This window comes from Cavia porcellus, unplaced genomic scaffold, assembly GCF_034190915.1.
Source record: "Cavia porcellus strain 051 isolate PalLab524CR breed Dunkin Hartley unplaced genomic scaffold, mCavPor4.1 scaffold_31, whole genome shotgun sequence".
Taxonomy (NCBI): domain Eukaryota; kingdom Metazoa; phylum Chordata; class Mammalia; order Rodentia; family Caviidae; genus Cavia; species Cavia porcellus.
In genome coordinates this window covers 1,434,255-1,456,957 of record NW_026947514.1, presented here as the reverse complement: position 1 = coordinate 1,456,957, position 22,703 = coordinate 1,434,255, and the positions used below count along the sequence as shown (strand labels likewise).

Below are 22,703 nucleotides of genomic sequence, written 5' to 3'. Positions count from 1 at the left end.
AATTAGCCAATCCGAAGTCTCAATCCTTCCGATAGGGGGTGGACCGATCTTAGGCCCGCCCCATCCTCGACTGGTGGCCGACCGCAGAGTGGTAGGGGTGGGGCCCTTGCGCTGATTGGAAAGGACTGTGATGGGGCGGAACCTTGGCTTCGATTGGTCCTTGGTCTGAGTACAGCCTGATGATTGGGCTTTTGCGCTGTCAGTCGCGCGGGGCGGGGCCGCTCGGCTGGGTGCGGGGCCGAGTGCGGCGCGAGGAGTTGAGGTGGCGACATGTCCTCGGGGCTGGCCGCGCACCGCGACGCCAAGAAGCTGGTGCGCTCACCAAGCGGCCTGCGCATGGTGCCCGAGCATCGCGCCTTCGGAAGCCCGTTCGGCCTGGAGGAGCCGCAGTGGGTCCCGGACAAGGAGGTGCGTCCTGGCTCCCGCGTCCCAGAGCGCTTCGACCCCGACACAGCCCCCGCGCCCAGTCCTCCAGCGCAGGGGCCCCGCGTGCGGAGCGCGCCCGCCCAGGTGCGGCGCCCGGCCGCCGTGAGCTCGGCCGTGTCGGAGGGAGGAGGGCGCTTCGGCGAGCGCCCTGGCTGCTTAGCTCAGGGAACCGAACTTTCGGCCCGGGTGCCGCGAGCCCTGCGCTCCCGCCCCGGATCGGTTGCTCCCCGCCCTCGGGGCGCAGCCTCGGCGGGGCCAGGAGTGGAGGGACTCCGGGGGAGCGGGGTTCTTCGAGGAGGGCGCAGGCAGGGAGAGAGGATGCCCTTACCGTGGCAGCGCTGCCCGCGCTCCCGGCTGGCGGCCTCCGAGCCGCAGTCCGAACCCGTACTTTGCCCGGCCGCGCTGGGGGACCCGCGTCTGCCCCGCGTGCCGACTGGAAAGGGTAGCGGAGGGGCGGGAGTGAGCGAGCGTCGCGTCCACGGTGAGACGCTCGGGAGGTAACTCCGAAGTAGCCGGTCCGAGCCCGACCGGAGCGAAGTCCCCCGGAGAGGCGGCAGAGCGGGCAGCGCAGCCGCATCGACGAGGGGCAGCCGCTGCGGAGGACGGAACAGGCTCCAGCTTGTGGCGGAGGGCTTCGCGTAGCCTCGCCGGCGGCCTTAACCTGTTCCTCCTTTTTTCCCCTGATGCTCCCCAGATAAACGTTTTAGATTTATTTTTCCTAGTCGTGCTTCGTAAAGTTTTGTGCGGGACTTTTTATTTTCGAGACAGGGACTTGCCATGTCGGGCTATTTTGAACTCAACTTGGAGTCCAGGCTGGCCTTGAACTCACGGCAGCCCTCCTGCCTCAGCCTCCCGAGAGAACTGAGATTACAGGTGTGCGCCTCCATGCCCAGCTGAACAGTTTTCCAGCGAATGTGGAGTCGCTGAGGGGCAGCGCTGGCCGGCCAGTGCCGACCTACCTATCTCCACCACGCGGGAAGCTCCCGTCCCAGCTGGACTGGGAACTTTGCCTCGTTGGCGTGAAGCCAGTCTTGCCTCCTCTTAACCGCGCAGCCTCTGAGCAGTTTGAGCGCGAGGTGGCTCCGGCAGCCACTTGGTCGCTGACTAAGTTAGGTCGCACACTGGTCTGTGTCCTCGCGGGAGGACAGAGCCAGGACCGGGCTGGCCCGTAAAAGTTGATTAGCTTAGGTGTCAGCGGCTAAATGCCTTTGGAGGGCTGGAGTTACAGCTGGGGTGAGGCCCGGGGGAGCCCCAGCCAAAAGTGCAGTTCAGTTCTGTGGGGCACGGTTTCAGGGTTTCTTGGAGAACTGAGAAGGGGATCTGGGGGACCTGGGGGAATGCGCGGCTGCAGCCTGACCGTCCTGGCCCACAGGGCTCGACCTCAATGCCCGGTGGAGGTGGTCTGGCTCACCGTGCCCAGGGGCTGGGTTCGCCACCCCTCAGCTCCTAAGTTAGCCCCTCCTGGTGTGTGGAGCCCGATGCGGCCCCCCACCCCCAGGGCCTGCCCGCCCCTTGGTGTCTGCTGAGTACATAGGTGTGCCTGCACGCCGATGGGGCCCACTGTGCCTAGGGCCATGCCCCAGGGGCCAGGAGGAGAGGCCTGGGCTGCCCTTTGTCTACCAGGTGGACCTCTGGGAGTCGCCAGCGCTGGGAGAGGCTGGAAGGGCTGAGGCAGGGACGGGGCCTACAGGAATGCACGGAGAGCAGCTGCTGGGGTCAGGACTGACTGGGTTGGGTGCCCCCAGGGCGGAGAAGCCAGGCCAGTGTTCCAGCAGGGACAGAGGAAACCGCGCCCCGCCCCCAGGCTTCCGGACCCAGCAGGAGGCCCGGGAGCCCCTGGGGACTCTGCCTGCGCCCTCAGGTGCTGAGTGTCCCAGGTGCTGGCTGAGCGGAGGCCGTCGGGGTCCTGCCCTTGCCTTGCTGCTCCTGCCCCAAGTAGCAGGGGGGTCCGCTCATTGCGCTGTGCCAGGCTTGGCCCGGGTCTCTGCAGCAGTCCCACTCCTGCTCCTGGAAAGTGATTCTCTGGCTGTAGCGACCGGCTGAAGTCCCGCGGGTGTGCAGACTCCTTGGACATGACATGACAGACTTGTGAAACACCCAGGCAGAGCTGACCTAGAGCCCCTGGGGCCGCTTGCCACTGCTTGTGCCCTAGGGACCGCCTCAACCTCTAGGCCAGCTGTCCTCAGCCTCTTCTGGGCGAGCCTTGGGTTGCTGGGCAGGGGCTGGAGCCTGGCCTTGGGAAGTGGGGGTGGTGGTGGCTGCTGCCGCCTTGGTGTCCCTGACCCCGTCTCGTCTCAGCTCCCGGGGCTGCTCCTTCCTCCTCTCCCTGTGCGGGGTGGAGCAGGCCCTCACCCTACGAGGCTCACACTCTGCCACTGAGCTTCCCTCTCTGTTTTGGTTTGAGACAGTCTCGTGGAGTTGCCCAGGCTGCCCTTGACCTTGTGATCTTGCTTCACAGTGGCTATGGTTACAGGCCTGTGCCTCTGGGGTGGGACAGGAGAAAGGAGATGGGGAAATCAGAGTGTCCAGAACCCAGCAGAGTTCCCCAGGCCATCTGCACCAGCGTCCCGTGGTTACATCTGGGCCCCAGATTCCTGGGGTGGCCTCACAGGTTCAGGATGCTCCTGAGACGGCAGGTTGGGCTGATCACAGAATGCTTGAGCCACCTGTGCCCCAAAAAGCCACCCACACCCGGAGCCTGGGCCGGCACCCTCAGGGCTGGCGCCTGCTCCTGGGCCTCCTACCCCTTCCACAGAAGCGCAGAACCCCCCTTCCAGGAACCCGCATGCCCCACTTCTCTGCACACGCTCTGCACCCTCGGGTGACCCTAAGTCTCTGCCTAGGAACTTCCCAGCCTGTGGCCTCCTGTGATGTAGCCCTGGTGGTACTGTCTCCCAGGGCCAGGCTCTGCACTGGGCAGGGACAGCAGGGGACTCTGCCTTCCTACTGGCCTCCCTTGGGCCCTGTGCCTGTCACCACCTGCCCAGCCCAGCCCAACTGCTGGCCGTAGGTCCGTTCATCCATCCATCAGTCTCGCTGGGCAGTGGTGGTAGCCCCAGCCCTCTGGGTGTGGTGCTGCTGGAAGCCACTCCGTGGGAACAGAGGTGTCACCTGGGACCCTGGACCTCGTGTCTTCTTGGTCCCCTGAAGAAGCTGTCACCCGCAGTGCGGACCTGAGCTTGCAGGGCTGGCCGGCCATGGCTGTCCCTAGATTTCCCTGTAGTGAGGCCAAGGCTGGTCACATGGCGGGAGTTTTCCTCTCCTGTCTTCACCAGTTTTATTTTATTATTCCGTTACCAGGTTAAACTGCTGTTTGAGACTTGAAAATTTTTTCACTAATAAAATGAACAGAAGTTACTTTAAAACGCAGCCCCTTTTCTGAGTAAGCACATGAGTTGGAGCGAGGAGGAGCCTGCGGCTTGTTTGTGTTTGGAAGACGGAGGTGGGGAGCCTGGAGAGCAGCTCCCGGGTGGCGGGCACTTGGCACTTGGCGGCCTGGGCTTTGGGCAGAGGCCCCCAATGCAGGGGCAATGAACTGTGACCCGTGGGCCCCTCCCAGGCTCCTGGCCAAGGGGAGGGCAGGCTAGCGCCAGGGGGACTTCTGCAGTGCTTCACCGAGTGGAGGTGCACGGGGCTGGGGGTGCCCATGGGAGTCCCCGTTGGGGGAACCCTCGGCGGACGTACAGGCCCTGCCAAGTTGCGGAGGGCACTCCCCACCCTGCCTCCTCTCCAGGGGGAACTGTCCAGTCCCGAGATCTGGAGCACAGGGGCCCTTGTTGTGCCGTCCAGTGAGTCACTGGACTGTGTAACCCAGCACTGGGGGCTCTGCCCTGTGTCTCTGCTGAGGGTGCTGTGTGTCTATCACCTGTCACTCCGGCCAGCTGTGTCCTTTCCGAGGCCCAGAAGGAGCCAGCTTCTGAGGCAACTGGGCGATGCTCCTGCCAGATTGCCCACTGTGCTCAGCCTCAGAACCTGTGCCTGAGTCTGGATGACCCTGGTAGCCACAGGACCCAGTCCCAGTGTATCTGGAGATGTTGTCCCCAGAGAGTGCATTTGTGCCCGGTGCTGGGAACCTACCGTGGTGCCATCACTCTGGTGGCCCACTCCTGCCTCGGACAGAGCCCACAGGCTTCTGCCCTGCTGCTGACCTCGAGAATACAGAGACCCCGCCACCTGGAGTGGGCTCAGCCTCCCCTTCTCAGGAGCCACTGCTGAGGACCCCCCACTCCTGCCGCTCCCTGAACCCTCGAGGCCCTGCGGTGGCACTGGCCAGACAGAGCAAACCCCTGTGCTGATTTCACATCCTGGCTTAGGGCTTCTGTGGGGATCTTTCCTCTGCAGGCTTCCGCCCTTCCTTTAGGAGGTGGGGTGGCCCCCTAGGAAGGACCAGGGCGCCACCAACCCCCGAGTACCATACTGCAGACTCAGTTGTGGGACAGTCAGGCCACATGGCCTGGGCCCCAGGTGGGGCTGGAGGCTGGTGTCCGGCTCTCCAGTCCCAAGGCCCTGACCTCGGTGTCCGCTGTGCTCTCCCCTAGTGCTCCAGATGCATGCAGTGTGAGGCCAAGTTTGACTTTATCACCCGCAAGGTGAGCAGAGGCTGCCAGCGCCGCCGAGGTGCACAGCCTGGACCCGGCCTGTCTCCGACCCCCTTTCCAACAGCCAGGCCCAGGGGTCATGGGGGCCGCTCCCCAGGGCGCTCCCCGCCCCTCAGAGCATCCTGTGCCCCATCCCAGCTGTGGTGGCCCGTGTGGGGCTTCCCGGGCAGTCACTGGACAGTCGAAGACCCCGGAGCACCCCAGACCACTGTTGTAAAACAGGGCTTCACTTCCTGACGGAGGCAAGCCCTGCTGGGTGATGGGGGGCCCTTGCGCGAGAGGCGTGCACTGGGGGTGCCCTGGTCCAGCTTACCACCCCCACCCTGTCCCGCCAGCACCACTGCCGCCGCTGCGGGAGGTGCTTCTGTGACCGCTGCTGCAGCCGCAAGGTTCCACTGCGGCGCATGTGCTTCGTGGACCCGGTGCGGCAGTGCGCGTCCTGTGCCCTGGTGTCCCTCAGCGAGGCTGAGTTCTACGACAAGCAGCTCAAGGTGCTGCTGAGCGGTAAGGTGGGCCCAGCCTCCCCTGCCCCGCGGCCAGGCAGCTGCAGCCCCTTTCTCCTGGGATGCACAGAGAAGCTGCCGCAAAGCCAGCCCTGCTCCCCACGCTCAGCAGCCTTCTCCTGGCTGTGGCCCCAAGCCTGGCCTGGCAGGGAGCGGCCACGGGGCGTCCTCCGCTGGCTGTGCCACCTGAGCCTGTGCGGAGCTGGTGGGGCCCGTGTCTTTCTTGTGGGGCGGGAAGGAACTCCGTCAGGGCGCGCCTGTCCTCTGGCCCTAACCCCACGCGGCCCCTTCGAGGGTCCCTGGAGGAGTGTGGCAGGGAGAGAGACACTTGTGACATACCCAAGGCCTGCGGGCTGCTCACATCCCTGAAGTGCAAGAGGGTTGGCTGTCGCTGTGTGAAGGCAGCAGGTTACCTTTGCCGTTTGGTTTTGTCTCAAGGAGCCACCTTCCTTGTCACGTTTGGGAACTCAGAGAATCCTGAAACCATGGTCTGTCGCCTTTCCAACAACCAGAGGTAAGAACTGTCCCGCGTGGCACCGGCTGGCGATGGCAGGGCTGCGGGCAGAGGGGACAACACGGGCTGCTTGTCTGTGCAGATGCCTGATCCTGGATGGGCGCAGCCGCCATGAGATCGAAGTTGCACACATCTCTGCCGTGCGCGTCCTCACCGAGGGACCCGCTCCCGGAGGTACAGCCGGCCTCTGCGGCCTGGGGTGGTTGTGGCTTTGGCTTTAGGCTCCGTGGCCAGGGGCTCAGCCCGGAGGGTGTGCGGCAGCGCCCCTGCGCACAGGCCTGCGGGGCGGCCCTTGCTGGGTTCTACCTCTCCGCATTCGGCTCCTTCTCTCCGATGCTGCCTGTCCTCTTGATGTAGAAAAAGACTCAGGCTGCTGCCGGCCTCCCAGGGAGCCCGCCTGCCTTGGAAGGCCAGCCTGCCGCTGCTGCTGGTCTGGTCCGGTCCGGTCCGGCCTGGTTCCTTTGGCTGCCTGTGGTACGGCCCATGCCTGGGCCCCTGGGAGGTTCCTGGCCACTTCTTTTGGTTGAGGAAAGAAATGGTGTCCGATGTACGGGGCTGTGACTGAATGTCCCCACAGGAAAAGCCTTCTGTTCAGGGGCAGCCTCGGCCGACGGCCCTGAGCAGGCCGGGCCGGCCCCTCCTGGCTCCTGGCCAAGCTCTGGGCGTGGCCGCGTGCACTGACTCAGACTTGGTGTGAGCACAGGCTCTGGGGAGCCCTGGGCACCCGGCCCTGCTGCAGCCCTTCCAGGCCACAGAGGCGGGGTGGGGACGGGGGCCTCTGGCCCGGTGCCGCACACAGCTGTCCTTGCCTGCCCCTCCGGGTAAGCATAGGGCCAATGGTACAGTGTGACTTTGGGAGTGGTGGCTGTTCTCTGAGTTTTCTGGCTTCTGTGCAGATGAGGGTGAGGACAGTGTGTGCTGTGCCCTGCCCAAGCAGCGTGAGCAACCACATGCCAGCCTTGTGTTCTGCAGGGATTGGGGCACATGAGCAGCCAGCAGTTAGCCGCTCTCTGCTGGCCTGGCACCTGTGGAAGCACCTTGACAGACAGGTGTGTCCAGAGCTGGGCAGCGGGTAGAGGCAGTGTGGCCAGCACCCCAGGCTGTGCATGAGGCCCCAGGCCTTGGAAGTAGGATGTGGCTCCCACAGGCACGGGCAAGGGTCTCTAGCTTGCCCTTGGCTCAGCCCAGCCTGGTCTGTGACCTGACCCTCTGACTACACCCCTGAGTGTTGTGGGAGGGCAGCAGTTTCCAGGTGCAGCCCTGTTTGGGAGGGAGCTCTCAGGAGCCTGCAGCTGCTAGGGGCTTGTGCTAGCGGGCACCACTGGTAGCCTCCAACCTCTAGGCACGATGGGCCCCTGCCTGGCCTGGCCATGGACAGGTATTGTCTTAGGTTCTCTGAAGGGAGCAACGGGGACCTGAGGGTCCCAGGAACTTATCTGAGAACAGGGCCCCGGCTCCAGTGCTGCCCCTTGCCCCCTGTGAAGTGGGACCCCATGCTGTGGCCTGAGCAGCACAGGTGGATGGTGGCCCCCCCACCACTGACCTGTCTGCCCTTCAGGAGGCAGCGCCCGGGCTGCAGGCATGTGCTTGCAGTATATGGTGCCAGGGTCCGAAGGCGTGGCCCAGCTGAAGCTGATGGCTGGGGAGGACTCGAATGCCAGCAAGAGGCCGGCGGCAGCATGGCTGGCGGCTATGCACAAGGTACCGTGTCCAGGCGGGGGCCCTGGCCGGGTGGCACACACACCCGGCAGGCACCCAGGCTTAGCGCAAAGGGTGTGCTCTGTGCTGCTTACTTCTCATCACCCGCAGGCCACCAAGCTCCTCTACGAGTCGCGGGACCAGTGATGCACGTAAGAGCCAGCTGTAGAGGACATCGGTCCTGTGACCATGACCCAGCGGCTCGCTTCGCCCAGCACCGCAGGGCTACCCAGCCAGGGCTGGAAATGCAGCTCGAGCATCTGCGTTCATGTAGTGCAATACATACAGTCTGTTAACCCTTTAATCCTGCGTGTGGCTTCCACTGTCCTGTTGAGCTCGCTGGGCAGGGAGGAGGAGCCACACGTGCCTGCCCTGGGTGCACTGTGGCCGCCCCCAACACACCCTGGGCAGCGCTCCCTGGGGCCCTGCAGGGCCCAGCCAACACTAACCAGGCGGTGAGCACGCTGTGACCCTCACTGCAGACGGCTCCGCTGTTTCTACTTCTCACTCACTGCCTCACTTTATTAAAATGACAGTACAGCAATTTGTATATAAAGCATACAATTAAAACCTATTTTGAAAATATGCGCAGGCTCTGGCCGCTGCTTCCAGCCTCAGAGGCTCCTTCTGTCCGCAGAGCACACAACTCGCAGCACCGGCAAGGCCCAGGGGCAGTGGTCACACAGTGTCTGGGCATCTCGTGTTTGTACACAAATACACAAAACCACACGTGAAAAGTAAAGCCTGGGGCCTGTGTTTTAATGAGGTGACACATTTTCAGCTTGGCTCTGGTAGTCTGATGTGGGCAGGGGACAGTCATCTTGGTGTGTGAGGCCTGTCCATGGCACAAGCTGGGGGCGTTGCCCGCGCTGGGTGGAGCACAGACCTGGAGTTTGGCTACTGTGCTCTGGCAACCCAGGCAGCTGCTGCCCATCAGGCCCCAGCCAGCTCCCTCCAGAGGTCTGGCCCTGCCCCAAGGTGCCACAGAGCCCAGGGCACCAGTGCACCCAGCAGGGATGGATTCCAGCTGTGCAGCCAGAGGCTCAGAAACCAGAGGATCATGGGAGGCTGGCCCAGGGCCAGCAAGAAGCAGAACCCCCGAATCATCCTGCAGGGGCCCTAGAGGACACACACGTTGGGCACTTTCCACCCGGATTCCTTTGGTGATGAAAGGGAAGATGGTGGAGGGGTGAGGGGCAGGGCACATCTAGCACGGCCAGGCCGGGCAGTCAGAGCTTATCTTCACTGGCAGCCAACCAGGGGAGAGGACAGTGACAGGGCTTTTGTATTGGCGACAGGGGTAGGTGTTCTGAAAGCTGAGTATTTATTTGGATTTATAGTAATTGGCAAAATTGAGTCTTGGAGGCAAAAGTACCTCTCCCAGTTACAGTCAGACTGGAGAAAGGGCCTCACCTGAAGTGTGGGGATTCACATTGTGGATGCAGTCTGCTAACGTGAGCACCGTGAGACCACCCAGCTGAGCTTTCCTGGGACAGCAGAGTTGCCTCCAGCAGCTCCAGGGAGCCGGCAGACCGTGGTGCTCCAGGGGAAGTTCAGGCAAGCGTTCGCTGCCGGGGCTTGATCCGTGGATATAACTAGGGAGCAAGCGATCAGAGTCAGGGCCAGGGTCCCCTGAGCAGCCCTCACCTGGCCCTGCCACCCAGGAGTGCGTGGCTCGGCCTGCACACAGCAGCTCCCTCCACTGAGCCCAGAGTGCCCTGAGGTGTCCTTCCAGCGCTGCCTGGCCCAGCGGGAGCCACTGCTACCCTGCCTCCACCCCCGGCATCCTGGCAGCCCGAGCCCTCTCGGGAAGGGGCCTCTGCAGAGCCATCCAACTGGCCCCCCAGCCTGGACCGCGCTGCCGGGGGCGCTGAGGCCTATGCATGAGGAATCTGGCCCGAGCGCCAAGTCTTACCCCCAGCAGGTTCTTGGGCACATAGCCCTCCCGGTCCCCAAGGCGAGCCCACCACCACTCAGTCTCGTTGTCGTCCTTGCGCCTTAGGATGGTGATGGCATCCCCTTCGTGGAAGGCCAGCTCGTCACTGTTCTGGGCCTCGTAGTCCCACAGGGCGTACACCACACCTTTGTTCATCACTCCCAGCTTCTCCTGCACCCCTGGGAGTGGAGGCTGAGAGTCAGGCCCTGCAGAGGGCAGTCCACGGGCCTGGACTGGGTGGGCCTGCTGCTGCCCAGGGAGCCCATGCCACGTGAGACCCGGCAGGCCGTGCTGCTGGAACCCACGCACACCCTCCCTAGACAGAAACTGTCTCTGAGGGGCTTCAGTCAGCCACGGCAGTGCAATGCCAGGAGACTGCGTGCGCTCTGCTGTTGGGCAACAAGAAAGTCTACATGTTCACGACAGGTGCAGGGTTTTCCAAATATTCCAACCCACAAGTGGTTGAATCTGCAGACTCGGAGCCGATTGTACTGCTGAAATCTTGTGCCTGGGGCCCTCCTCTCTCGCTGCTCCAGCTCTAGCAGCTTCTCCCATCATGGGTTCATGGGACAAAGGAGGGACTGGCACCAGCACAGGGACAGTGACAGCAGCACTGTGTGGCAGTGCTGCCTGGCCCAGCCCCCGCTCTTCCCTAAGGGTTCCCACGCTCAGCACAGCCCGCGCTGGCCCCTCAGCCCATATGCCGTGTGCAGAATAAGCCGCACGGACTGCCCCGTGAGGTTGCTCCCAGGACAGGGCCGAGGCGCCCCACGTACCGTAGAGAAACTGGGAGCACTGGATGTAGCCCTCCTCCATCTCCTCACACTTGTCGGCGGCAGTCTCGATGTCGCTGATGGTGGAGGCGAAGATGGCCGCGCCGCTCTCCACCAGCTGCTTGCACAGGTGCACACTGTTGCAGGAGGCGGCGCAGTGCAGCGGGGTCCTGGAAACACAGCCACGGTGAGCCTGTGGGCACTGCCCCCGCCAGGCACGCCTAGGCCACTGCCCAGTGGCTTCTACCGTCAGGCTGTCTGGACCACAGGTAAACTGCTGGGAAACAGCGGGGACCACACTGGGAGTGGCTGACAGCGCCAGAAAGGAAAGTGCAGCCCTCGGAGCAGCCAGGTGTGCTCACCACGGCAGTGAGAAGCTGCTCACGTGCAGCAGAGAGCTATGTGCAGGTCCGAGGCAAGCCCATGGGAGGAGCGAGCAGCAGACCCGTCCCCCAGACGGGGCAAACAGTGCAAACACCTAAGTGTCCAGCAAGGGACTTGGCTTTCCATACATTCACATTTATGAATGCGTACAGAATGCCTGCAAGGAGGGAGAGTAATTAGCAGAATGCATGGGTTACACATGGCCGATGAGGCGTACGAAGAGCACGCACACAGCTGTCTTTCACCGAGTAATCCAGAGAGAAAACTGCAAAGACACACGTGACAGAGCGCTGACAGCCAGGGTCCCGGGATGGCATGATGGGTACTCGCTACCTTCTGCCGTGCTTCCCAGTTCTGTCTGTGCACGTTGGGCCAGGGAAGGGGCGGGAAGGATGCTCTGGACCTGTCATGCACACCCACATGCTCTCCATGAGGAATGTCGTCATGCACTGTGGATATGGACTGACCCTGCTTTTTTGGTACTGGGGATCAAACTCATGACCTCACACTTGCCAGGCAGGTGCTTAAGCCACTGAGCTAAATCCCCAGCCCTCACTGACCCTTCTTAACCATGCTTCCCTTTGGAAGGTGGGAATCTGAGTCTGCACCCCACAGCCCTGGGCTCACCATCCGTCGCTGTCAGCAGCATTCACGTTGACCCCGAAGTCCAGCAGAAACTTGACAATGTGGTGGTGACCAGCACAGACGGCGTTGTGCAGCGGGGTGATCCCCTCGTCGTTGGGTTTGCTGGGGTCCTCCACCTGAGACACAGGGCCCATGAGAGGCTGCCACCCCAGACGACATCCGACCGCAGCTCAGGGCGTGGCTCACCTCGTAGATGATCCTCTGCACCAGGTCAAACTCGCCTTCTAAGGAAGCATCTAGAAGCAGGGCCAGGGGGTTGAAGCGCACTCTGAGCCCGTGCCCCGTCCGCTCTGAGTTGGGCTTCTTCAGGTTGGTCCGTTTACTCTGCAGGGAGGAAGTGCACTTTCAGCATCCAGGTGAGCCCCCAACACAAAGCCAGGCACGACCTGTGCTAGAGGATCCAAGCCCCAGCTGGTGACCGGGCCGTAGGCCCAGCATGCACAGGACCCTGGGCTCCTGCTCACTGTGGGTGCAGCTGACTGCCAGCTGCTCCTCCCGGGTGGGCACCACAGGAAGTACAATCTGCACTGCTGGTTGAAGCTGTGCCCACGGGCACCAAGAGTTGGAACCTACTGTGGTGCAACTGTCTTCCCAGCAGAGGCCTTCAAGAGGAGCCAGGCTCTCCCTGTGGACATCTGTCTAGAGAGCTCATCCCTTCCCATCAGCCTATTCTCCAGGTTCCAGTGGGAGTCCCCTGCAGCCCCTTCCCCCTACCCCAGGTCAGTGGGGCCCTCAGCCCCTTCTCTCAGCCTAATTCTGGGTGCAGGGGCAGCCCGAGCAGGCAAGAGCTGGGGAGGACACCCACCACGGAGGCTGCTTGGGGGTGGACGGCCGGGGACAGTGCTGCTGGCGGGACCTGCTCCTCCACTGGAGAGGGAGCCTCGGCCAACGGGCTGGGGATCTGCTCCATGGGGGGCACTGTGGCGACATTGTTGTTGTCATCCTCTGTAGGCTCGGCCGTCTGGGGCGTTGTCTGGGGGCAGATGAGCTCCTCGGGCTCGGGGGAAGGCAGCTCGTTGTCGTTGGCATCTGAGGAGGGGGCAGGCTCCTCGGGCAGCGGGATAGTGGGCTGGGCAGCGGTGGACTCGTCCAGGTTGCCGTTGGCGTTGGCGTTCCCATTGTCCATGTCGGCCAAGGTGCCCACGAAGTCCTGGGAGGGGCTGGGCTGGTAGAAGGGCGTGCCCTCCATGCCCCCGGCCAGCGTGTTGAAGCGCTGGTACAGCAGCTTCTGGATGTTGGGCCCGCCGGGGCCCTCGGGCTCTGTGATGGAGCTGCGCTTCTTGAGGGGCCGGGGTGCGTTGGCCAGCTTCCGGCGCAGGGCCTCCAGGTCTGCATCGCTCTGGTAGCGCAGCGGTGAGTGCACGATGGGCGTGAGCTTGGTGGGGCTGAGGGGCCGTGGCAGGCTCTCCACCGTGCTGCCCTCCGAGGGAGCGGCCGGGCCCTCCGGCTCGGGCTCCTTCTCTGCACATTCTGCAGGTGGCTGGGGCTGTGAGGACCCGTGGAGAAACGGTAAGGGCGAGGGGGATGTCGACCCTGATGGTAAGACGGGCTTGCCATACACTGGAGAAGACAGAAGCAGAAGGCTTTCAGCTCAGCGCTTGGGCCGGGGGCCAGGCCCTGAGCACCGACTCCTTGAGATGCTGGGCTCCTGCTACTGCTGCTGCCACCAGCTCCTGGCTTATGCTCCCCAGGAACCCTCTGCCCAGCGCCTCCCCAGCTCCTTTTGAAATCTGTCTCTCTCATGTGTGGGGTTTTACATCTGAGTTTCTAGGACTGGGCTTTTTATATGTGTGGTACTGGAGTTTGAATTTAAGGAGCTTGAGCTAAATCCCCTCTTGAGACAGGTTCTAGGTTGCTTAGGCTAGGCTTAAACTTATGATCTTCCTGTTTCAGCCACCCAAGTAGTTGGGATTACAAGTGTGTGCCATCACACCTGTCTTGAATTGGTTTTTTTCAAAAGAAGAAAAGCTTGCTGATCTAGCTTTCTCTGCTTCAAACAAGCCTGCCTTGCTTTCTGCCATAGCTGAAGAGAAAACCACTAAGCATGCGTCAGAACTGTGACGAACTCAAGACAGGTGTGAGGACCCCAACCCCAGCCCAAAGCAAGGAGTTTTGACCTGAGGCTTAGATGCATTCCCCATAGCGAGAACTCTGCCCACAGAGAACACTGTGTATGTGGCTGGCACAGCAGAAACTCCTTGAGCACAGGTCAGTGCTGTAGCTGCTGCCCAAATCGTGCCCAGGGAGGGCCCAGCCGAGGCCTGGCATGCAGGGGCTTCCTGCTAGGTTTTAAAATACCGCTGACCCCTGTGGGATGTGTAGGACCAAGCTCCAGTCTTTGCCTTCCTTCCAGAGGAGCCTCAGCTCCATCACCCGCCAGGGCCTGGCAGAGGCCCTCCTCCCAAGTGCCCATGCTAGGGCTTGGGCTCAGTCAGGCGAGGGGCCCGGAGGGCATTGGCCAAGTCCCACCCTGTTCACAGACCGTCCAGGCCCAAGTGATCATGAATGGGAGGAAAAAGCACATTCTTGGCTCTCACCCTTGTAGTGGTGGGCTTTCCTAAGCAGTGTAGGGAGGTGGAAGCTTGGACAGGAAGCAGGAGAGCTTCAACCCATGTGCAAAGCAGTTCAAGTGCCTCAGCGCCTTGTCCTATCTCACACTGACCCCCAAGGCCTGACTTTATAGGGAGCATGAATGTCTCTCCTTGTCCTCATATGGCCCACATGGAAGGCTGTGGACCCCTATTTTTTCCCCCAGCCCCGAGAGGAAGGTCTTGCCCACTGTACCTGCTTTCACTGACTTGTTCAAGGCGCCGTGCACCGTGGGCTGGTAATTCTTAGGTGGCGTGGCTTGCTGGAGGTACATGGAGTATATGGAACTTGAATTGACCGTCTGGGGTCCTTTCCTGGGAGACTGTGGCCTTGACCCCTTATCAGCCAGAAAGGGTCTAATGGCCACTGTCAGTGGGAGTTCGGGTTTGCCATCTCCAGCTGGAAATGCAGGCGGCCCTGCTGGTGGGTACGTGGGACTTGGTGGCACAGATATCCTCTGCTGAATCTGCTGTGAGGAGCCAGGCTGGGCAGTGCTGCCTGCTGGGGGCAGCGGAGCAGGTTTCTGCCGACTTGGCGGGCCTGCACTGGGTCGGGGCAAGCTCCCCTCTTTCCTTCTCTCCAGAGAGCTTGTCGACCCTGGGCCCAGGGGTATAGGGCTTGGGTATGTCCCATAGCTTGGAGGCAGCGGTTTGGCTATACCAGGGATGGGAGGTGGCCCTTTACCAATCTCGATGCCCTAAATTTAAGTGTTAAAAAGAAAAACAAAGTCACCCTCTGAAAAGTTTAGCGTATTTCCATCCACAGCTACAAGAGAATGCACAGCAGGATTTATAATCCTGCAAATCGGCTTGTGAGCAGGACACAGCACGTGCTGCTGGGCTCCTCACTGGTCTGCATGCCTGAGGCAAGTGGTCATTGGTGCCTGCACGTGTGCACTGCCCAGCTCGCTAAGCTCTGTGGGCAAGGTACCCCCCATGGGACTGCCCCACTGCCTGAGAGCTGGTGGCTCGGTGGGAAGGAGGGCGGCCTACCAGCTTCTCTGTGGCTCCCAGCGCCGACAAGGGTAGAGGCTGGCTTGAGATGGCGCCCTGCTTCAGGGTCCCCTCCGTGCCCAGCTCCTTCCAATCTGAGCCAGGCGCTGGTGCTGGCTTCACCGAAGAGCCAGCATTCTGCTTTAATGTCGGCCAGCTGCCATCATTAGCTTGAAAAGAACACAGAATTTAACTGAAATTTTCCTGAAACGAGGTAAGCCAACCTCAGAATGATACCCTTCAGGAACAAAGACGGCACTGGGATTCCGCATTTTAGAGGAGCTTCTGTAACCAGATGGTGGCTGCCACCCATGCCAAGCGAGGACCCTCATCAGATGCTCACAGGTCAGCCCCGGCCAGGGGCAGGAGCACACAGGGCACACCTGCTAAAGCGCAGGTCGGGCCTATTGCATCCACACCAGACACAGCCAGTGTTGGTGCCGCTCTCTAAACATCAGGACACATACAGCTCTCTACAGCAAGAAGAAAGACTGTTTCAGTGTTTTTAAGGTTTCTCTTTGGACTCTGTAACAGGTTTGACCTGTACTACTTCCATGGTTAAAACGGCTCCTCGAACATGAGGAATCCCTTTCACCTACAACAATCTATGTTCCCAGGAGGCCAGTACAAGATCCCATGGAGCTGGGGAACAGGAGGAATGGCTGTCATTCCATTGCAGTGATCAGAAAGCCAGTCATCAACCCAAGAGTCTAGGAAAGCCACTGAAAAGATCTGTTTTTAAAGAGCATTTTCCAAACTGACAATGGCATCTGGGATTGTTGTGTGCCTGACTCAAGTGCCTCTCGTCTTGAGGTGCTCTGCCCTGGCCAGAGCTCTCCGCTTGGCAGTAGCCTGAGCAGTCAGAAATCGCCTGTCCTCATACTGTGCTTGAGCAAACTTCTGCCTGCTAACAGTGAGGGGGGCTTTTCGAATGTGCTACACAAGCAGAGAGCTGTGCACAGCCTGTCCGCAAGCTGCCGCCCGCCCTGCCCCTCACTGCCGTTTCCACCTGCTGAGCAGCTGTCCAGGCCGCGGGGCCTCTGAGGCCAGCAAGACTCACCTTACTCCAGGGTGGCTCCTTTAGACGCTCGTGTATTTTCACTGTAAAGACACACTTTCTTTTCACTGTGATGGGAGACTCTTGCCTTGACAATAAAACTCGAAATGAACTCAGAAAATCATGGTAACTTTTGACAAGCAACCAAAGAAATTTGCCAAAATGAAACGCTTGCCGTGCAGCACCTGTCACTTGGTGTGCTTCCCCCAGCTCTGCAGCACTGGGGAAAGGAGGGACTGTTTTCCAGTCTAGATGCCAGAGCAGACCCTTGTCAGTTTGGAAAGACAAACAATTGCTGATTGGCCTGTCAGAGGAGAGCACGGAGCCCCTGAGCCTACTGGCTGACATACGGTTTACAAGGGGGACTGCAGAGTGCTGTGTGGGGCCGTGACTAGGCCCGATGTCCAGGTCTGAAACTGTCCATGTGCTGGTCACTCTGGGTCTACTGTGGCCACCTGTGTGACACAGAACCAGAATAAGCCGGCAGTGAGGAGTGAGAGTCCCCATAAGGGGACATCACCGCTGGCTTCTCACTGGAGTCTCCGCCAGCACAGGAAGACGCAGGTGGCCGGTAGCTTTACCCCAGTGGAAGGCCAAGGGAGGCCTGAGACAGGTTCCTGACGTCGTGTCTTCTGGCCACCCTGTGAGGTGGCCCAGTGCACACTGCAGAGAAGCCGGTGGGAACAGGCAACATCCTGGTTCGGGGAGTCCTAACCATGAGCTGGCAGAGGAGCTGCTCGCACTGTCCACCGCTGAAGTGATGGGCACACACTCCCAGCATGGACAGGGCAGGGCAGACCGCAGCAGCTCATCAAAGAACGGTGCTGTGAGCAAGTGTACATGCCGGCATGCAGCCCACAACAGAAACATTAGTGCAGGAGCGAGTGGTATTCTGGAGGGGGTGGGGTGCACTGCAACCCACCTGAGCAGTTAGTGAGCCCTGTCTCCAAGGAAAACCTAAAAGACCAGGGCTGGGGGCAGCTCAGGGCGAAGGCCTGGATTCAGTTAAGGAGACAGAAAGAGAAGTCTACACAGGGCTCTTGCACACATGGCCTGGCCATACCCTCTTCCTCCCCGAGAAGGAGCCCCGTGCTCCCCAGTGGGAGCAGCAGTGTCACTACAACAAGGTACCAAGCCAGAGAAAGTGACACAAGCAGAAGACCAGAACAAACTGGTCACCAATCCTGAAAAAAGAATTGAAAAACACAGCCCCAACAGCAGCAGAGTAGCAACACTTGCTTTCTTTTTTTGGGGGGGTGGTACTGGGAATCACACTTAGGACCTCACGCTTGCCAGGCAGTGCTGTGCCACTGAGCTAGGACCTGGCCCCAACACTGCTTTTTAAACAAAGCATGTGACCAAGGCATGCACTTCTGCGGCTGGTATTACAGCCCCAGTCTGAAACGGGACCTTCTGTGAGGGAGCCCAGACACCCCAGTGTGCTGCTTTGAAAACCACCTGATGCAGAGCCAGTGATGTCTAGCAGACTGGGCCTGGCAGCAGCGAGGCATCTACGTGGCCACCGAGCACCCTTGGAAGCACACATCTGTGTTGAAAGGGCACGGCGTTAATCCACCTTTAGCATTTTGAAAAGCCACAATAGAGATTGAATCAGAAGAGAAAATCTTCTAATTTTAGGGTCACTGTTACCATGGGGACACAGCTCCCACTGTCCAGGAGACTGTGGCTAGAGCCCGGCACAGGGCAGGTCATAAGGAGCCTTGCTTTGCACTGCCACTGTCCCCACACCACCCCAGCCCACGGCCAGGGCCACTCACCAGATTTAGATCTCCCGTGGGCAGCACTTGAGGACACAGTGAGAGACTGGGGCTTCACAGGGTCCCCCGGGACAGGATAGCTGCCAGCACTGGGGACTTGGATGTAAGGCCCTACAGCAGCGACTCTGCCGGACGTGCTCAGGGGCGACTGTGGTGATGACGTGCCATTCACACGGTTCAGCTGCAAATCAGGGGAAGTGAGGGTCAAGATCCTCCAAAGCCAAGAGGGATGCTAAGCCCAGGCAGCACTGCTCCGCGGAGGCTGTTCCCTGGACAGTCTGCACTGGGAAGCCCTTTCCTGGAAGAACAGAACTTGCTTGCAGTCACGCAGCTGCTGCCCCTGGAAACTGCCTGTGGGGAGCTGCCGGGGGAGGAGCAGATGTAAGAATGGCACAGCTCCCATTGGCCACTGCCTCCTCCTCCTGCTGCATGCCTGTCCCTCCCTGGCTAAGTACTCCATGTGCTGCCTCAGGCAGCAGTGACTTCCCCTCTTTGAGCCCATGCCCTGAGCCTCTAAAGTGGGGTAAGAGGACATGGGATGTGGGGCTCTGACCCTGGCCCCATGATGCTGCGTCTGCAAAAGGATTCTAATTTAAGATCCCTCAGTGGGCCTACAGGGGACCCGTAACCACCTGTGACCCTGCAAGGTTCTCTCTGCACTGTGAGCCCATGTCTCTGGAGGGAGTGCTCATGATCTCTGCAGTGCTTGCAAGGACCAGGACCTGCAATGCAGACACAGCTCTGCAGGTGTGCAAACTTCCTCAGCGAGATCCCTCACAGTGACAGGCAGAACTGGTCCAGTCATTTGAGGCAGGTGGCTGTGTCGTCAAGTTATGGGAAGGAGGCATTTGGTCAAATGCCACCCCAGATGTTTTTGTGAACACACTTAGACAGGACTAACATTTAAATCTGCAGATTGTGCAAGGCAGATCCGAGGAAAGCTAGGCCTCACCCACTCAGTGGGCAGTGTCCCAGGAGAGCAGGCTCTACAGTAGATGGCCCTGGACTTGGGCTGCAGAAGCAGCTCCTCAGGGACTTACAAGGTGTAGTCAGCTCTTCAGTTCTCTGACTTTTCAACCTCTGACCTGAGGAGCCCATTCCTGCAGGTCCAGGTCTCTGTCTCCCGTGTACATACACATGCCCTCGCCACCCCTGAGGAGCCCTGAGCATGCCCCTGGGGAGGCATACAGTGTTTCTCTCATGCCCTCTGAGTTGATAATCTTGTTCAAAGAAACTCATCTGAAATTATATTCATACAAACCACTGATCTTTAAACACTCCGTTTTTTTTTTTTTTTTTTTTAAATAGATCTGTTACTGAGAGGCTGACGGTAAGGCCCACAGAAGTGGCTGCTGCCCTCTTCCTCCACCACTGTCGAGGCTCTTTTCTCCTGAGCAGAACTGCTAAGCCCAAGCCTCCCTCCCCAAAGCATTCTCCTATCACCCAACTGCAAAAGCAGCAGTGCCAAGTGCACACAGGACCTCTGGGGAAGTGCCACAGCCAAGGACATGAGGGCACATACATGTACTGGGAAGTGCGTGTGTTTGCTGGTGTACCAAGCTGGCGAGTCAAGGGGCACCCAGCCCTGGGACTAAGATAGTGCAGAGGTGACCTGGGAAGAAATCCATTTTCAATTTGAAAAAAAAAAAAAAAGTAAAAGAAGACTGGGTACAGACAGTATGGCTAGCATAATTCCTACAAACTCAGCTCTGTCACCTCTGGAGAATAAGGTGAGAAGAATGGCCACCATTTGCCTTTACATACTCGTGTGCTGTTTCAGTTCTCATGCACTAAGTGTTTACCGTCTTCGAAATTCAAAATACCAAAGGTTTTAAAAAAGTACGTCCCTTATATAGCACGTTGCTTGATAGATTACAAAACCTGCAAACAACAGCCAGGTTGGATGGATCTGCTCACGAGCACCTGAGGCTGCACAGGTAGAGGAAGCCAGGCCAGGCTGGGGCCAGTTCTCAGCCCATGCATGGATGGTTTTTTTGATACTGGGGAGCAAACTTGCGCCCTCATACTTGTCAAGCAGGCGCTTATGCTGCTGAGCGAAATCCCCAGCCCTTTTTGGTCTTTTTGAGACAGAGTCTCGCTGTCTACCCCTGAACTCCTGGTGAGGATTACAGAGGATTGAAGACATGTGCCACCATGCCCTGCCTGATTTAGTCTTTGGGGAAGTAAATTTGCTACCACTGTCATTTTGGGGTTCACTGCCTGGGTTTCATCAGCTGTGGCGGGGAGGAGGGGAGGGGAGCCCGCTGCCATTCAGGGAAGGAAGGCTCTGCCCAAGCCCGCTCTCGCAGCCCGCTCCCCATGCACATGCCTGGATCTTCTTGCCGTAGAGACGCTCACGAAGCTCACTGATGCGCTTGTCCATGAGGGCCACCTCCATGTTGCGCTGGTTCAGGAGCTCCTTCTGCTGCTGCAACTTTGAATTCTGTTCCTGGTTGAGCTGATTACGAATCTACAAAAACAAAGAATATGTTTTTTTAAGGATTTGACTTAATTAAGAAGTCAAATTCTCACTGCCAAGAAGACGTTTTTAAAAAGAACCACCATGTCATTTCCGTGGTTTCAACCGTACTGCTGAAAACTGAAGCAAGAGAGACTAGGAGGATGCGGGTGCACCCTACTCAGAAGTCAGGAGCTGTTCTGGTGAGAGCACAAGTGCACGCACACCACACGGATGCAGAGCGCGGGAGGGAAAGACTGCAGGGCACCCAGAAGGTTAGAGGTCAGTGACACAACTCTCGTTCCCCTCAAAATAGTTGTCCATACTTTCATGTATATTGAAGTTCCTCAAAACAAAACCGGCTAAAATAACACCAGATTAATTAAAACAAAGCAAAACCGTGATAAAAGTATTTGCCTTCAAAGAGATGGTAGGAAATCCCCCTATTTGCTACACTGCCTATGGTCAGCCTCTCAAGGGATTTTCAGATCACTGGCTCCCACTTGCTAATGGTTGGGTGGGGAGGGAGAAATATATGTGATGTTTGATTCTCAGCCTGCGCACCGACAGGCTCACGGCCACTCACCAAGGTGGGGAGGGGTTGCTTGGTTTCCCGGCGCTCCAGGTCCCAGCATGGCACGGGTCCCAGGAAATGCCAGCGGCTCCTGTCCTGGGCCGCTGCCACTCACAGCCCTGGATTTCCACTTTCATTGCAGTATGGTCTGACTGATGCGTGGAATAATTTCATTTCCTTTGGACTTACTTAAGCATGTGCTATGAGCTAGTATATGGTCTGTTTTGGAGAATGTCCCTGGTGCAGCTGAGAAGAATGTGTATTCTGATGTTATGGGTGGAACAGTATAGATATCTACTAAGTGCGTTTGTTCAGAAGTTTGATTTAGTTCTACTGTTTCATTTCTGATTTTTATCTAGTGAATGTCTCTTTGTGACTGTGGCATGGGTATTGAGGTCTCCTAATATAACTGTATTAGGGCTTGATTTTTCTGTTACTGTTTTATATAGTTGGACGCATATGTATTTATGACTGTTATCTCTCCCTCTGGGATTGTTCTCTTTATAAGGATGTAGTGACCTTCTTTATCTCTCTTAATCAGTCTTGGCTTGAAATTCACTTTATCTTTTTTTTTTTTTTTCTCTTTTTATTGGTACTGGGGATTGAACTCACGACCGCCTGCTTGCAAGGCAGGTGCTTATGCCACTGAGCTAAATCCCCAGCCCCTGAAATTCACTTTATCTGCAAATAGAATAAGTACCCCTGCTTTTTTCTGGGCTTCTGTCAGACAGAGTATTGTTTTCCATCCTTTGACTTTCAGTCTGTGAATTTCTTTTTGAACTAAATGTGTTTCTTATATGCAGCATATCGTTGGATCTTGCTTCTTGATCCATTCTGCCAGTCTGTCTTTTTTTCTTTTTTTTTTTTAAATCGGTATCAGGGATCAAACTCATGACTGCCTGCTTGCAAGGCAGGTGCTTATGCCGCTGAGCTAAATCCCCAGCCCCTAGTCTGTGTTTTTTGAGTGGTGAATTAAGACCATTTACATTTATGGTTATAACCGATAGGTATTGACTTATTCTTGTCATGTTACTTTCCTGTTGCTGGCAGCCCCGTTTTTCCCTCTAATTATTTGCCTTCCCTGGTGAATTCCTTCTCTTGGGGTTTATGGAGCTGTAGTCCTTATTATCTGTTTCTAGAATGTCCTTCAGAACATTTTCAAGTGCTGGTTTGGTGGTCATAAATTTCCTCAGATGTTCTTGGTCATGGAAGTATTTTATTTCTCCATCAACTCTGAAAGATAGTTTTGTGGAGTACATCAATCTGGGTTGGAAGCTGTTTTCCTTTAGAACTTGGAGTACTTCACTCCAAGCTGTCCTTGACTTGAATTGTGCTGAGAAGTCAGCTGTGATTCTAATGGGCTTTCCTTTATAACTAATTTGTTTCTTTTCACTTTTAGGATTCTATTCTTGTGTTGAATTTCTGGAATCTTGACTATGATATGTGTGGCTGTAGATTTTTTTGATCAGTACTAACTAGAGTTCTATATGTCTCATTTATCTACATGTCAAATTCTTTTCTCTACCAGGAAAGTTTTCTGTAACAAAGTCATGAACATTTTTTTAATGTCGTTTGTGGTATCTCCTGCTTGTTCGTTGATTCCAATTAATCTTAAATTATTCTTCTTTGTCTCATTTAGCAGGTGCCGGATTGATTTCTCATGATCTCTTGGTATTTTTGACAAATCTTTCTTTTCCTGGCCGCTAACTGCAAGCCTGTCTTCAGTACCCGAGATCCTGTCCTCACACTAACCTAATGCGCTTCGAATACTTCCAGTG

General features: G+C 58.1%; 2 protein-coding genes across 12 annotated transcripts in view; one reads left to right on the top strand and one right to left on the bottom strand.

The window, feature by feature from the left end:
• The first annotated feature begins 200 nt into the window (after positions 1-200).
• Zfyve21 (zinc finger FYVE-type containing 21) lies at positions 201-8,324 on the top strand. 5 transcript variants are annotated; one of them, XM_003463105.5, is made up of 7 exons: positions 202-408; positions 4,965-5,015; positions 5,360-5,528; positions 5,966-6,041; positions 6,124-6,215; positions 7,600-7,742; positions 7,851-8,324. In XM_003463105.5, exons 1-7 carry the CDS (start codon positions 271-273, stop codon positions 7,884-7,886), a joined length of 705 nt encoding a protein of 234 aa, XP_003463153.1. In that variant the 5' UTR covers positions 202-270; the 3' UTR covers positions 7,887-8,324. The 5 variants fall into 5 exon arrangements, with proteins under 5 accessions (XP_063097421.1, XP_063097419.1, XP_063097422.1 ...); XM_063241351.1 differs by lacking the exon at positions 7,600-7,742 and having other exon boundaries at positions 201-408; XM_063241349.1 differs by having other exon boundaries at positions 201-408; positions 7,600-8,324.
• A 146-nt stretch (positions 8,325-8,470) lies between these two features.
• Ppp1r13b (protein phosphatase 1 regulatory subunit 13B) overlaps positions 8,471-22,703 on the bottom strand; it is a 91,389-nt gene continuing 77,156 nt past the window's right edge. For 6 of the 7 annotated variants that reach the window (XM_063241336.1, XM_063241339.1, XM_063241338.1 and 3 more), the window contains 11 exons: positions 20,223-20,363; positions 17,894-18,074; positions 16,466-16,570; positions 15,059-15,228; positions 14,262-14,763; positions 12,283-13,037; positions 11,664-11,801; positions 11,460-11,593; positions 10,452-10,618; positions 9,655-9,854; positions 8,471-9,334 (listed from right to left, as the gene is read on the bottom strand). In XM_063241336.1, the coding sequence (XP_063097406.1) occupies positions 9,293-9,334; positions 9,655-9,854; positions 10,452-10,618; positions 11,460-11,593; positions 11,664-11,801; positions 12,283-13,037; positions 14,262-14,763; positions 15,059-15,228; positions 16,466-16,570; positions 17,894-18,074; positions 20,223-20,363 (2,535 nt within the window). In that variant the 3' untranslated portion in view covers positions 8,471-9,292. The remainder of the gene's footprint in view (positions 9,335-9,654; positions 9,855-10,451; positions 10,619-11,459; positions 11,594-11,663; positions 11,802-12,282; positions 13,038-14,261; positions 14,764-15,058; positions 15,229-16,465; positions 16,571-17,893; positions 18,075-20,222; positions 20,364-22,703) is intronic. The other variant, XM_063241340.1, reaches the window with a different exon arrangement.

Coding starts and splice junctions, on each gene's coding strand:
- Zfyve21 (XM_063241349.1), top strand. CDS start 271: ATGTCCTCGGGGCTGGCCGCGCACCGCGACGCCAAGAAGCTGGTGCGC. Junction 409..4,964: donor AGTGGGTCCCGGACAAGGAG/GTGCGTCCTGGC, acceptor GCTCTCCCCTAG/TGCTCCAGATGCATGCAGTG. Junction 5,016..5,359: donor TTGACTTTATCACCCGCAAG/GTGAGCAGAGGC, acceptor CTGTCCCGCCAG/CACCACTGCCGCCGCTGCGG.